We start from the raw sequence: 14527 nt of genomic DNA on the forward strand, positions 1-14527 counted from the left end.
CATAGAGAGTCCCCATACACTGTGCCCTCATAGATGGTGCCAGTCATAGAGAGTCCCCATACACTGTGCCCTCATAGATGGTGCCAGTCATAGAGAGTCCCTATACACTGTGCCCTCATAGATGGTGCCAGTCATAGAGTCCCCATACACTGTGCCCTCATAGATGGTGCCAGTCATAGAGAGTCCCCATACACTGTGCCCTCATAGATGGTGCCAGTTATAGAGAGTCCCCATACACTGTGCCCTCATAGATGGTGCCAGTCATAGAGAGTCCCTATACACTGTGCCCTCATAGATGGTGCCAGTAATAGAGAGTCCCTATACACTGTGCCCTTATAGATGGTGCCAGTCATAGAGAGTCCCCATACACTGTGCCCTCATAGATGGTGCCAGTCATAGAGAGTCCCCATACACTGTGCCCTCATAGATGGTGCCAGTCATAGAGAGTCCCTATACACTGTGCCCTCATAGATGGTGCCAGTCACAGAGAGTCCCCATACACTGTGCCCTCATAGATGGTGCCAGTCATAGAGAGTCCCTATACACTGTGCCCTCATAGATGGTGCCAGTCATAGAGAGTCCCCATACACTGTGCCCTCATAGATGGTGCCAGTCATAGAGAGTCCCCATACACTGTGCCCTCATAGATGGTGCCAGTCATAGAGAGTCCCCATACACTGTGCCCTCATAGATGGTGCCAGTCATAGAGAGTCCCCATACACTGTGCCCTCATAGATGGTGCCAGTCATAGAGAGTCCCTATACACTGTGCCCTCATAGATGGTGCCAGTCATAGAGAGTCCCCATACACTGTGCCCTCATAGATGGTGCCAGTCATAGAGAGTCCCCATACACTGTGCCCTTATAGATGGTGCCAGTCATAGAGAGTCCCCATACACTGTGCCCTCATAGATGGTGCCAGTCATAGAGAGTCCCCATACACTGTGCCCTTATAGATGGTGCCAGTCATAGAGAGTCCCCATACACTGTGCCCTCATAGATGGTGCCAGTTATAGAGAGTCCCCATACACTGTGCCCTCATAGATGGTGCCAGTCATAGAAAGTCCCTATACACTGTGCCCTTATAGATGGTGCCAGTCATAGAGAGTCCCTATACACTGTGCCCTCATAGATGGTGCCAGTCATAGAGAGTCCCCATACACTGTGCCCTTATAGATGGTGCCAGTCATAGAGAGTCCCTATACACTGTGCCCTCATAGATGGTGCCAGTCATAGAGAGTCCCCATACACTGTGCCCTTATAGATGGTGCCAGTCATAGAGAGTCGCCATACACTGTGCCCTCAGTGCCAGTCATAGAGAGTCGCCATACACTGTGCCCTCATAGATGGTGCCAGTCATAGAGAGTCCCCATACACTGTGCCCTTATAGATGGTGCCAGTCATAGAGAGTCCCTATACATTGTGCCCTTTTAGATGGTGCCAGTCATAGAGAGTCCCCATACACTGTGCCCTCATAGATGGTGCCAGTCATAGAGAGTCCCTATACACTGTGCCCTCATAGATGGTGCCAGTCATAGAGAGTCCCCATACACTGTGCCCTCATAGATGGTGCCAGTCATAGAGAGTCGCCATACACTGTGCCCTCAGTGCCAGTCATAGAGAGTCGCCATACACTGTGCCCTCATAGATGGTGCCAGTCATAGAGAGTCCCCATACACTGTGCCCTTATAGATGGTGCCAGTCATAGAGAGTCCCTATACACTGTGCCCTCATAGATGGTGCCAGTCATAGAGAGTCCCTATACACTGTGCCCTCATAGATGGTGCCAGTCATAGAGAGTCCCTATACACTGTGCCCTTATAGATGGTGCTAGTCATAGAGAGTCCCTATACACTGTGCCCTCATAGATGGTGCCAGTCATAGAGAGTCCCCATACACTGTGCCCTCATAGATGGTGCCAGTCATAGAGAGTCCCCATACACTGTGCCCTCATAGATGGTGCCAGTCATAGAGAGTCCCCATACACTGTGCCCTCATAGATGGTGCCAGTCATAGAGAGTCCCCATACACTGTGCCCTCATAGATGGTGCCAGTCATAGAGAGTCCCTATACACTGTGCCCTCATAGATGGTGCCAGTCATAGAGTCCCCATACACTGTGCCCTCATAGATGGTGCCAGTCATAGAGAGTCCCCATACACTGTGCCCTCATAGATGGTGCCAGTTATAGAGAGTCCCCATACACTGTGCCCTCATAGATGGTGCCAGTCATAGAGAGTCCCTATACACTGTGCCCTCATAGATGGTGCCAGTAATAGAGAGTCCCTATACACTGTGCCCTTATAGATGGTGCCAGTCATAGAGAGTCCCCATACACTGTGCCCTCATAGATGGTGCCAGTCATAGAGAGTCCCCATACACTGTGCCCTCATAGATGGTGCCAGTCATAGAGAGTCCCTATACACTGTGCCCTCATAGATGGTGCCAGTCACAGAGAGTCCCCATACACTGTGCCCTCATAGATGGTGCCAGTCATAGAGAGTCCCTATACACTGTGCCCTCATAGATGGTGCCAGTCATAGAGAGTCCCCATACACTGTGCCCTCATAGATGGTGCCAGTCATAGAGAGTCCCCATACACTGTGCCCTCATAGATGGTGCCAGTCATAGAGAGTCCCCATACACTGTGCCCTCATAGATGGTGCCAGTCATAGAGAGTCCCCATACACTGTGCCCTCATAGATGGTGCCAGTCATAGAGAGTCCCTATACACTGTGCCCTCATAGATGGTGCCAGTCATAGAGAGTCCCCATACACTGTGCCCTCATAGATGGTGCCAGTCATAGAGAGTCCCCATACACTGTGCCCTTATAGATGGTGCCAGTCATAGAGAGTCCCCATACACTGTGCCCTCATAGATGGTGCCAGTCATAGAGAGTCCCCATACACTGTGCCCTTATAGATGGTGCCAGTCATAGAGAGTCCCCATACACTGTGCCCTCATAGATGGTGCCAGTTATAGAGAGTCCCCATACACTGTGCCCTCATAGATGGTGCCAGTCATAGAAAGTCCCTATACACTGTGCCCTTATAGATGGTGCCAGTCATAGAGAGTCCCTATACACTGTGCCCTCATAGATGGTGCCAGTCATAGAGAGTCCCCATACACTGTGCCCTTATAGATGGTGCCAGTCATAGAGAGTCCCTATACACTGTGCCCTCATAGATGGTGCCAGTCATAGAGAGTCCCCATACACTGTGCCCTTATAGATGGTGCCAGTCATAGAGAGTCGCCATACACTGTGCCCTCAGTGCCAGTCATAGAGAGTCGCCATACACTGTGCCCTCATAGATGGTGCCAGTCATAGAGAGTCCCCATACACTGTGCCCTTATAGATGGTGCCAGTCATAGAGAGTCCCTATACATTGTGCCCTTTTAGATGGTGCCAGTCATAGAGAGTCCCCATACACTGTGCCCTTATAGATGGTGCCAGTCATAGAGAGTCCCTATACACTGTGCCCTCATAGATGGTGCCAGTCATAGAGAGTCCCCATACACTGTGCCCTCATAGATGGTGCCAGTCATAGAGAGTCGCCATACACTGTGCCCTCAGTGCCAGTCATAGAGAGTCGCCATACACTGTGCCCTCATAGATGGTGCCAGTCATAGAGAGTCCCCATACACTGTGCCCTTATAGATGGTGCCAGTCATAGAGAGTCCCTATACACTGTGCCCTCATAGATGGTGCCAGTCATAGAGAGTCCCTATACACTGTGCCCTCATAGATGGTGCCAGTCATAGAGAGTCCCTATACACTGTGCCCTTATAGATGGTGCTAGTCATAGAGAGTCCCTATACACTGTGCCCTCATAGATGGTGCCAGTCATAGAGAGTCCCCATACACTGTGCCCTCATAGATGGTGCCAGTCATAGAGAGTCCCCATACACTGTGCCCTCATAGATGGTGCCAGTCATAGAGAGTCCCCATACACTGTGCCCTCAGTGCCAGTTCTCACCTGTTTGCCCTTTTCCAAAGCAGGTGAACCTGGGTCTTTTAGATGGAATGAGGAACAACAGGAATCCCAGGAACACCGATACCGTGGCATCCGTCCTGTATCCTTTCCTGAACAAAGCAGAGGGTCAGACCGGTGCCAGTCAGGGGGTGGCATGAAGTTTTAGGGTTTAGTGTAGACAGTTCACTTTTTCAGAACTTACTTTTCAAAAAGGGATTCCCATCCAGGAACGAATCCGGGTTCTCGTGTGAACCAGAGCAGAGTCATCAGGATGAAGAAGAAGACTGTGACCTTCTCCGGGTAACTACAGATGGAGGAAGTGTGAGCTGAGCACCCGCCCACAGGGACCTTATGTATCTAACAGTATAGGAACTGTTACATCACTGACTACGACTACACAAAGTAACTTTTGAGCTCTGACTACGACTACAAACAGAAAACTGTAAGGTTTCTTACTGCTCTGACTACGGCTACAAAGAGGAACTCTACAGCTCTGACTACGACTACAAATAGTAACTTTGCATCTCTGACTACAACCATAATAACACTTAAACTCTGACTATGACAACTACACACATAGTAACCTTACAGCTCTGACTACGACTACAATACACATAGCAACCTTACAGCTCTGACTACGACTACACAGAGGAACTCTACAGCTCTGACTACGACTACAAATAGTAACTTTACATCTCTGACTACAACCACAACTACACGTAGTTCCCTAACAGCTCTGACTACGACTACAATACACATAGCAACCTTACAGCTCTGACTACAACTACAAATAGTAACTTTCCATCTCAAGCTACAACAGCACTTAAAGGAAAACTACCATTTGATTTGATGCATTATGAACCACACATACCTTGAGAATGCTGTAGCTACACTGATGCAGAAACATATCTTGTTTAATCCCTGTGCTGAGTGGTTTTGCTGAAAAAAAACTATTATAAAATTCAGGACCTTGGGAAAGCTGGATCCACATTACAAAGGAGCTTTCTGAACCGCCAAGACAGGACTAATCAACCTGACCTGGATCATTCATACACAGCAGCTGGGGGATGGTGCAGCAATTGATTATTCTGCCTGGCAGGAAGAACAGTCATTGCATCATCCTCTGGTGCAGTGCATAACTAATATGAAGGGAAAATTCGCAGGGGCACAGCACAGAAGCAGCTTCATTATCATGATTTTATAATTGTTTTTTTTTTCCAGCAAAACCACTCAGCACAGGGATTAAACAAGATATGTTTCTGCATTAGTGTATCTACAGCATTCTCAAGGTATATTTGGTTCTTAATGCATCAAATCAAATGGTTGGTTTCCTTTAATGATCTTACAACTCTGACTATGACAGCTACACATTGTAACCTTACAGCTCTGACTACGACTACAACTGCACATAGTAACCTCACAGCTCTGACTACGACTACAACTGCACATACTAATCTTACAGCTCTGACTACGACTACAACTGCACATAGTAACTTTATAGCTCTGACTACGACTACAACTGCACATAGTAACCTTACAGCTCTGACTATGACTACAACTGCACATTGTAACCTTACAGCTCTGACTACGACTACAACTGCACATAGTAACCTTACAGCTCTGACTACGACTACAACTGCACATAGTAACCTTACAGCTCTGACTACGACTACAACTGCACATAGTAACATTACAGCTCTGACTACGACTACAACTGCACATAGTAATCTTACTGCTCTGACTACGACTACAACTGCACATAGTAACATTATAGCTCTGACTACGACGACAACTGCACATAGTAACCTTACAGCTCTGACTACGACTACAACTGCACATAGTAACCTTACAGCTCTGACTATGACTACAACTGCACATAGTAACCTTACAGCTCTGACTACGACTACAACTGCACATAGTAACATTATAGCTCTGACTACGAATACAACTGCACATAGTAACCTTACAGCTCTGACTACGACTACAACTGCACATAGTAACCTTACAGCTCTGACTACGACAACACATAGTAGCCTAACATCTCTGACTACGACTACAAATAGTATCATACATCTAGGACTACGACTATACATAGCAACCTTACAGATCTGACTACATCTATTCATAGTTCCCTAAAAGCACTGACCTCATTGTCCCCAACTTTTCATACTCCTCCTGGATCCGTTGTTCTGACAACTCTTCCTGTCGTGTCTTCTTATTCTTACTAAGAGAACAGGTTTCCCTAAAACTGAGCATTTAGAAGAAAAAAAACCTAAAGGATCAATAACAAGGAAAGAATACAAATGGAGGAAATATTGTCCTCCGGAATAATACCGCCACTTACTTGCATCCAAGAAACAACCAGTGCAGCCAAACCCAGACCAAAAACAGGACAATGACAGTGATGGGTAAACTGAACACAAACCAGGTCCCGAAGTTCACCACCTCAGCATCAGGATACCGACTGCAATACCAAGAAGCCAAACATTAGACGTTATAGTATATATAGGGGGCAGTATTATAGTAGTTATATTCTTGTACATAGGGGGCAGTATTATAGTAGTTATATTCCTGTACATAGGGGGCAGTATTATAGTAGTTATATTCTTGTACATAGGTGGCAGTGTTATAGTAGTTATATTCTTGTACATAGGGGGCAGTATTATAGTAGTTATATTCCTGTACATAGGGGGCAGTATTATAGTAGTTATATTCCTGTACATAGGGGGTAGTATTATAGTAGTTATATTCTTGTACATAGGGGCAGTATTATAGTAGATAAATTCTTGTTCATAGGGGGCAGTATTATAGTAGTTATATTCCTGTACATAGGGGGCAGTATTATAGTAGTTATATTCTTGTACATAGGGGGCAGTAATATAGTAGTTATATTCCTGTACATAGAGGGCAGTATTATAGTAGTTATATTCCTGTACATAGGGGGCAGTATTATAGTAGTTATATTCTTGTACATAGGGAGCAGTATTATAGTAGTTATATTCTTGTACATAGGGGGCAGTATTATAGTAGTTATATTCCTGTACATAGGGGGCAGTATTATAGTAGTTATATTCTTGTACATAGGTGGCAGTGTTATAGTAGTTATATTCTTGTACATAGGGGGCAGTATTATAGTAGTTATATTCCTGTACATAGGGGGCAGTATTATAGTAGTTATATTCCTGTACATAGGGGGTAGTATTATAGTAGTTATATTCTTGTACATAGGGGCAGTATTATAGTAGATAAATTCTTGTTCATAGGGGGCAGTATTATAGTAGTTATATTCCTGTACATAGGGGGCAGTATTATAGTAGTTATATTCTTGTACATAGGGGGCAGTAATATAGTAGTTATATTCCTGTACATAGAGGGCAGTATTATAGTAGTTATATTCCTGTACATAGGGGGCAGTATTATAGTAGTTATATTCTTGTACATAGGGAGCAGTACTATAGTAGTTATATTCTTGTACATAGGGGGCAGTATTATAGTAGTTATATTCTTGTACATAGGGAGCAGTATTATAGTAGTTATATTCCTGTACATAGGGGGCAGTATTATAGTAGTTATATTCATGTACATAGGGGGCAGTATTATAGTAGTTATATTCTTGTACATAGGGAGCAGTATTATAGTAGCTATATTCTTGTACATAGGGGGCAGTATTATAGTAGTTATATTCTTGTACATAGGGAGCAGTGTTATAGTAGTTATATTCTTGTACATAGGGGGCAGTATTCTAGTAGTTATATTCCTGTATATAGGGGGCAGTATTATAGTAGTTATATTCTTGTACATAGGGGCAGTATTATAGTAGTTATATTCCTGTACATAGGGGCAGTATTATAGTAGTTATATTCTTGTACATAGGGGGCAGTATTATTGTAGTTATATTCCTGAACATAGGGGGCAGTATTATAGTAGTTATATTCCTGTATATAGGGGGCAGTATTATAGTAGTTATATTCTTGTACACAGGGGGCAGTATTATAGTAGTTATATTCTTGTACATAGGGGGCAGTATTATAGTAGTTATATTCTTGTACATAGGAGGCAGTATTATAGTAGTTATATTCTTGTACATAGGGGGCAGTATTATAGTAGTTATATTCCTGTACATAGGGAGCAGTATTATAGTAGTTATATTCTTGTACATAGGGGGCAGTATTATAGTAGTTATATTCTTGTACATAGGAGGCAGTATTATAGTAGTTATATTCTTGTACATAGGGGGCAGTAGTATAGTAGTTATATTCTTGTACATAGGGAGCAGTATTATAGTAGTTATATTCTTGTACATAGGGGGCAGTATTATTGTAGTTATATTCCTGAACATAGGGGGCAGTATTATAGTAGTTATATTCCTGTATATAGGGGGCAGTATTATAGTAGTTATATTCATGTACACAGGGGGCAGTATTATAGTAGTTATATTCTTGTACATAGGGGGCAGTATTATAGTAGTTATATTCTTGTACATAGGGGGCAGTATTATAGTAGATATATTCTTGTACATAGGGGGCAGTATTATAGTAGTTATATTCCTGTACATAGGGAGCAGTATTATAGTAGTTATATTCTTGTACATAGGGGGCAGTATTATAGTAGTTATATTCTTGTACATAGGGGGCAGTATTATAGTAGTTATATTCCTGTACATAGGGGGCAGTATTATAGTAGTTATATTCTTGTACATAGGAGGCAGTATTATACTAGTTATATTCTTGTACATAGGGGGTAGTATTATAGTAGTTATATTCCTGTACATCGGGGGCAGTATTATAGTAGTTATATTCCTGTACATAGGGGGCAGTATTATAGTAGTTATATTCTTGTACATAGGTGGTAGTATTATAGCAGTTATATTCCTGTACATAGGGAGCAGTATTATAGTAGTTATATTCTTGTACATAGGGGGCAGTATTATAGTAGTTATATTCTTGTACATAGGAGGCAGTATTATAGTAGTTATATTCTTGTACATAGGGGGCAGTAGTATAGTAGTTATATTCTTGTACATAGGGGGCAGTAGTATAGTAGTTATATTCTTGTACATAGGGGGCAGTATTATAGTAGTTATATTCTTGTACATAGGGGGCAGTATTATAGTAGTTATATTCCGGTACATAGGGGGCAGTATTATAGTAGTTATATTCTTGTACATAGGAGCAGTATTATAGTAGTTATATTCCTGTACATAGGGGGCAGTATTATAGTAGTTATATTCTTGTACATAGGGGGCAGTATTATAGTAGTTATATTCTTGTACATAGGGGGCAGTATTATAGTAGTTATATTCTTGTACATAGGGGGCAGTATTATAGTAGTTATATTCCTGTACATAGGGGGCAGTATTATAGTAGTTATATTCTTGTACATAGGGGGCAGTATTATAGTAGTTATATTCTTGTACATAGCGGGCAGTATTATAGTAGTTATATTCCTGTACATAGGGGGCAGTATTATAGTAATTATATTCTTGTACATAGGGGGCAGTATTATAGTAGTTATATTCCTGTACATAGGGGGCAGTATTATAGTAGTTATATTCTTGTACATAGGGGGCAGTATTATAGTAGTTATATTCTTGTACATAGGGGGCAGTATTATAGTAGTTATATTCCTGTACATAGGAGGCAGTATTATAGTAGTTATATTCTTGTACATAGGGGGCAGTATTATAGCAGTTATATTCTTGTACATAGGGGGCAGTATTATAGTAGTTATATTCCTGTACATAGGGGCAGTATTATAGTAGTTATATCCCTGTTTATAAGGGGCAGTATTATAGTAGTTATATTCCTGTACATAGGGGGCAGTATTATAGTAGTTATATTCTTGTACATAGAGGGCAGTATTATAGTAGTTATATTCCTGTACATAGGGGCAGTATTATAGTAGTTATATTCTTGTACATAGGAGCAGTATTATAGTAGTTATATTCTTGTACATAGGGGCAGTATTATAGTAATTATATTCTTGTACATAGGGGGAAGTATTATAGTAGTTATATTCTTGTACACAGGGGGCAGTATTATAGTAGTTATATTCCTGTACATAGGGGGCAGTGTTATAGTAGTTATATTCCTGTACATAGGGGGCAGTATTATAGTAGTTATATTCTTGTACATAGGGGGCAGTATTATAGCAGTTATATTCTTGTACATAGGGGGCAGTATTATAGAAGTTATATTCTTGTACATAGGGGGCAGTATTATAGTAGTTATATTCTTGTACATAGGGGGCAGTATTATAGCAGTTATATTCTTGTACATAGGGGGCAGTATTATAGAAGTTACATTCTTGTGCATAGGGGGCAGTATTATAGTAGTTATATTCCTGTACTTAGGGGGCAGTATTATAGTAGTTATATTCCTGTACATAGGGGGCAGTATTATAGTAGTTATATTCTTGTACTTAGGGGGCAGTATTATAGTAGTTATATTCCTGTACATAGGGGGCAGTATTATAGTAGTTATATTCCTGTACATAGGGGGCAGTATTATAGTAGTTATATTCTTGTACATAGGGGCAGTATTATAGCAGTTATATTCTTGTACATAGGGGGCAGTATTATAGTAGTTATATTCCTGTACATAGGGGGCAGTATTATAGTAGTTATATTCCTGTACATAGGGGGCAGTATTATAGTAGTTATATTCCTGTACATAGGGGGCAGTATTATAGTAGTTATATTCTTGTACATAGGGGGCAGTATTATAGCAGTTATATTCTTGTACATAGGGGCAGTATTATAGTAGTTATATTCCTGTACATAGGGGCAGTATTATAGTAGTTATATTCCTGTACATAGGGGCAGTATTATAGTAGTTATATTCCTGTACATAGGGGGCAGTATTATAGTAGTTATATTCTTGTACATAGGGGCAGTATTATAGTAGTTATATTCCTGTACATAGGGGGCAGTATTATAGTAGTTATATTCTTGTACATAGGGGGCAGTATTATAGTAGTTATATTCTTGTACATAGGGGGCAGTATTATAGTAGTTATATTCCTGTACATAGGAGGCAGTATTATAGTAGTTATATTCTTGTACATAGGGGGCAGTATTATAGCAGTTATATTCTTGTACATAGGGGGCAGTATTATAGTAGTTATATTCCTGTACATAGGGGCAGTATTATAGTAGTTATATCCCTGTTTATAAGGGGCAGTATTATAGTAGTTATATTCCTGTACATAGGGGGCAGTATTATAGTAGTTATATTCTTGTACATAGAGGGCAGTATTATAGTAGTTATATTCCTGTACATAGGGGCAGTATTATAGTAGTTATATTCTTGTACATAGGAGCAGTATTATAGTAGTTATATTCTTGTACATAGGGGCAGTATTATAGTAATTATATTCTTGTACATAGGGGGAAGTATTATAGTAGTTATATTCTTGTACACAGGGGGCAGTATTATAGTAGTTATATTCCTGTACATAGGGGGCAGTGTTATAGTAGTTATATTCCTGTACATAGGGGGCAGTATTATAGTAGTTATATTCTTGTACATAGGGGGCAGTATTATAGCAGTTATATTCTTGTACATAGGGGGCAGTATTATAGAAGTTATATTCTTGTACATAGGGGGCAGTATTATAGTAGTTATATTCTTGTACATAGGGGGCAGTATTATAGCAGTTATATTCTTGTACATAGGGGGCAGTATTATAGAAGTTACATTCTTGTGCATAGGGGGCAGTATTATAGTAGTTATATTCCTGTACATAGGGGGCAGTATTATAGTAGTTATATTCCTGTACATAGGGGGCAGTATTATAGTAGTTATATTCTTGTACTTAGGGGGCAGTATTATAGTAGTTATATTCCTGTACATAGGGGGCAGTATTATAGTAGTTATATTCCTGTACATAGGGGGCAGTATTATAGTAGTTATATTCTTGTACATAGGGGCAGTATTATAGCAGTTATATTCTTGTACATAGGGGGCAGTATTATAGTAGTTATATTCCTGTACATAGGGGGCAGTATTATAGTAGTTATATTCCTGTACATAGGGGGCAGTATTATAGTAGTTATATTCCTGTACATAGGGGGCAGTATTATAGTAGTTATATTCTTGTACATAGGGGGCAGTATTATAGCAGTTATATTCTTGTACATAGGGGCAGTATTATAGTAGTTATATTCCTGTACATAGGGGCAGTATTATAGTAGTTATATTCCTGTACATAGGGGCAGTATTATAGTAGTTATATTCCTGTACATAGGAGGCAGTATTATAGTAGTTATATTCTTGTACATAGGGGGCAGTATTATAGTAGTTATAATCTTGTACATAGGGGGCAGTATTATAGTAGTTATATTCTTGTACATAGGGGGCAGTATTATAGTAGTTATATTCTTGTACATAGGGGGCAGTATTATAGTAGTTATATTCTTGTACATAGGGGGCAGTATTATAGTAGTTATATTCTGGTACATAGGGGGCAGTATTATAGTAGTTATATTCTTGTACATAGGGGCAGTATTATAGTAGTTATATTCCTGTACATAGGGGGCAGTATTATAGTAGTTATATTCCTGTACATAGGGGGCAGTATTATAGTAGTTATATTCTTGTACATAGGGGCAGTATTATAGTAGTTATATTCCTGTACATAGGGGGCAGTATTATAGTAGTTATATTCCTGTACATAGGGGGCAGTATATAGTTATTTTCGTATTATGGGGGTGATGAATAAATCCTTACTTCTTGAAGTGCTCCAGGAAGATGAGGCTGGTGGAGGTCCCGATAATGGTGGTGAGTCCTCCGATGGTGGCGGCGTAGCTGACGCTCAGGGATAGGCACTTGCAGATCATGTGATCGTGCTTAGATCTGTATTTACCTTGTTCGTTTGGATCCTTGGACTCCGTGGATGGCAGAACCAGAATCTGTGTCTATTAAGGATAATAACAATGCCTCATTATTCTGCAGCACAATTTGTAGGATGATTGTGTGGTGTTTGTTGGGCTCCATCTTTTCTCACTTGAGGAAGAGACTGTCCATTAGTCGGGGGCTTCACGATCCTCATGGGGTTTGCGATCATGTGGACGCCATTCAAATTCTGCACAAGTAAACAAAAACTACAAGATCAGCCATCCCACCAGGGCAGTCACATCATCCTCTTTGCCCCCGAGCAGAGACCCCCTGTAAGTGATCCCCCCTCCTAACACACAGACGCTTGGTGTGTTGTCGTACCTTGCTCTGGATGAGTTTGCTCAGGTCCTTTGCTGTGGCCCTAGAACAAAGCAAATATTAGAGAATTGGTTATATAACACATCAGGATGCACCCTGAGCTCTGAACTTGCAGCTCCACAAGCACCAAAGGGATTCTGTCAGCATAGGTGACCATGCAGACAGTTTTAGGTATTATCACTTGAGAGAAGTGTTGTTAGTAGCAGCAGGACTGTGAAATATGGATTTACATTCCAGGATTGTACTCGGGGCGTGCCCTCACACTGCTGTGCTCTGTGCTATCTGTAGATAGTGTCAGGTATTGTCCATGGAGAGATGTGTAGTCAGACCTTTGTGCATGTTGTTAGTAGCAGCAGAACTGTATAATATGGATTCATATTCCAGGATTGTACTGGGGGCGTGCCCTCACACTGCTGTGCTCTGTGCTATCTGTAGATAGTGTCAGATTTTGTCCATAGAGAGATGTGTAATCAAACTTTTGTGTATGTTGTTAGGAGCAGCAGGATTGAAATATGGATTTATATTCCAGGATTTAATGAGACTGTGCACTCACACTGTTGTGCTCTGTGTCCTCTGCATCCAGCGTCAGGTATTGTCCTCGGAGAGATGTGTAATAATACCTTTGGGTATGTTGTTAGTGTAAGGGCCCGCTGGATGGGTCATTACGTAAAGTTACCTCCTATTAACCCTCTGGTTAGCTGCTGGACTGTGACCACCGCTATCACACTGCCATTAGGAATTCTACATCATTAAGACTGGTAATTGCCCTAATTTGTTATTCTTTGCTGCCGCCTACTGCTTGAATATGGTATTACACCTACAGAACCACATGCCTATCCCTAGAGGGTTAATGTGTGATGTGTTGGTATTAATGTTGCTACATTTGTTATCCTTTTTGCAGCCCCAGGCTGGTGATTGGTTGAGCAAACTCAGCAAGTTCTACATTGAGCTTCTGCAAAAGTCTGTAAGTGTAAGCTCATTGCAAGGCCCCGGGGCAGAAGCTTGTCAGATGTCTTTCCTGTATGGTCTTTCTCTCTCTGCGGAGACAGGACTAAATCAGGGCTTACTTTCCTCCACCTCCATGTGCCAATACCACAGATCCTGCCATCCTGCTGCCCAAGCAGCAGAGCCAAACTGGCTCCTACTAGCCAGCCCCCTACACACTGGACCAGGGCTGAGGTACTCTCCAAACTCTGGATCCACCACCTCGTGGGTACCTGCAGAGAGGAACGGTGTGGACCGTGTGCCATTAGAGAAACAGTAAGTTTTTGTTTAGGATTTCTGTGTCCACGTGTGATCCCTGGCTGCTGCTAATGCCACGGGCCTCCCCTTCACCATC

General features: G+C 41.7%; 1 protein-coding gene across 1 annotated transcript in view; it reads right to left on the bottom strand.

Annotated features, from left to right (window-relative positions):
• Window positions 1-14527, bottom strand: part of SLC13A4 (solute carrier family 13 member 4) — a 31328-nt gene that overhangs the window by 5330 nt on the left and 11471 nt on the right. The window contains exons 6-12 of the mRNA XM_072145170.1: window positions 13192-13231; window positions 12980-13057; window positions 12703-12890; window positions 6318-6437; window positions 6120-6221; window positions 4176-4277; window positions 3977-4083 (exon numbers count right to left, since the gene is read on the bottom strand). Coding sequence (XP_072001271.1) covers window positions 3977-4083; window positions 4176-4277; window positions 6120-6221; window positions 6318-6437; window positions 12703-12890; window positions 12980-13057; window positions 13192-13231 — 737 coding nt within the window. The remainder of the gene's footprint in view (window positions 1-3976; window positions 4084-4175; window positions 4278-6119; window positions 6222-6317; window positions 6438-12702; window positions 12891-12979; window positions 13058-13191; window positions 13232-14527) is intronic.

The sequence above is a fragment of the Engystomops pustulosus genome, chromosome 4 (assembly GCF_040894005.1).
Source record: "Engystomops pustulosus chromosome 4, aEngPut4.maternal, whole genome shotgun sequence".
NCBI classification, from domain to species: domain Eukaryota; kingdom Metazoa; phylum Chordata; class Amphibia; order Anura; family Leptodactylidae; genus Engystomops; species Engystomops pustulosus.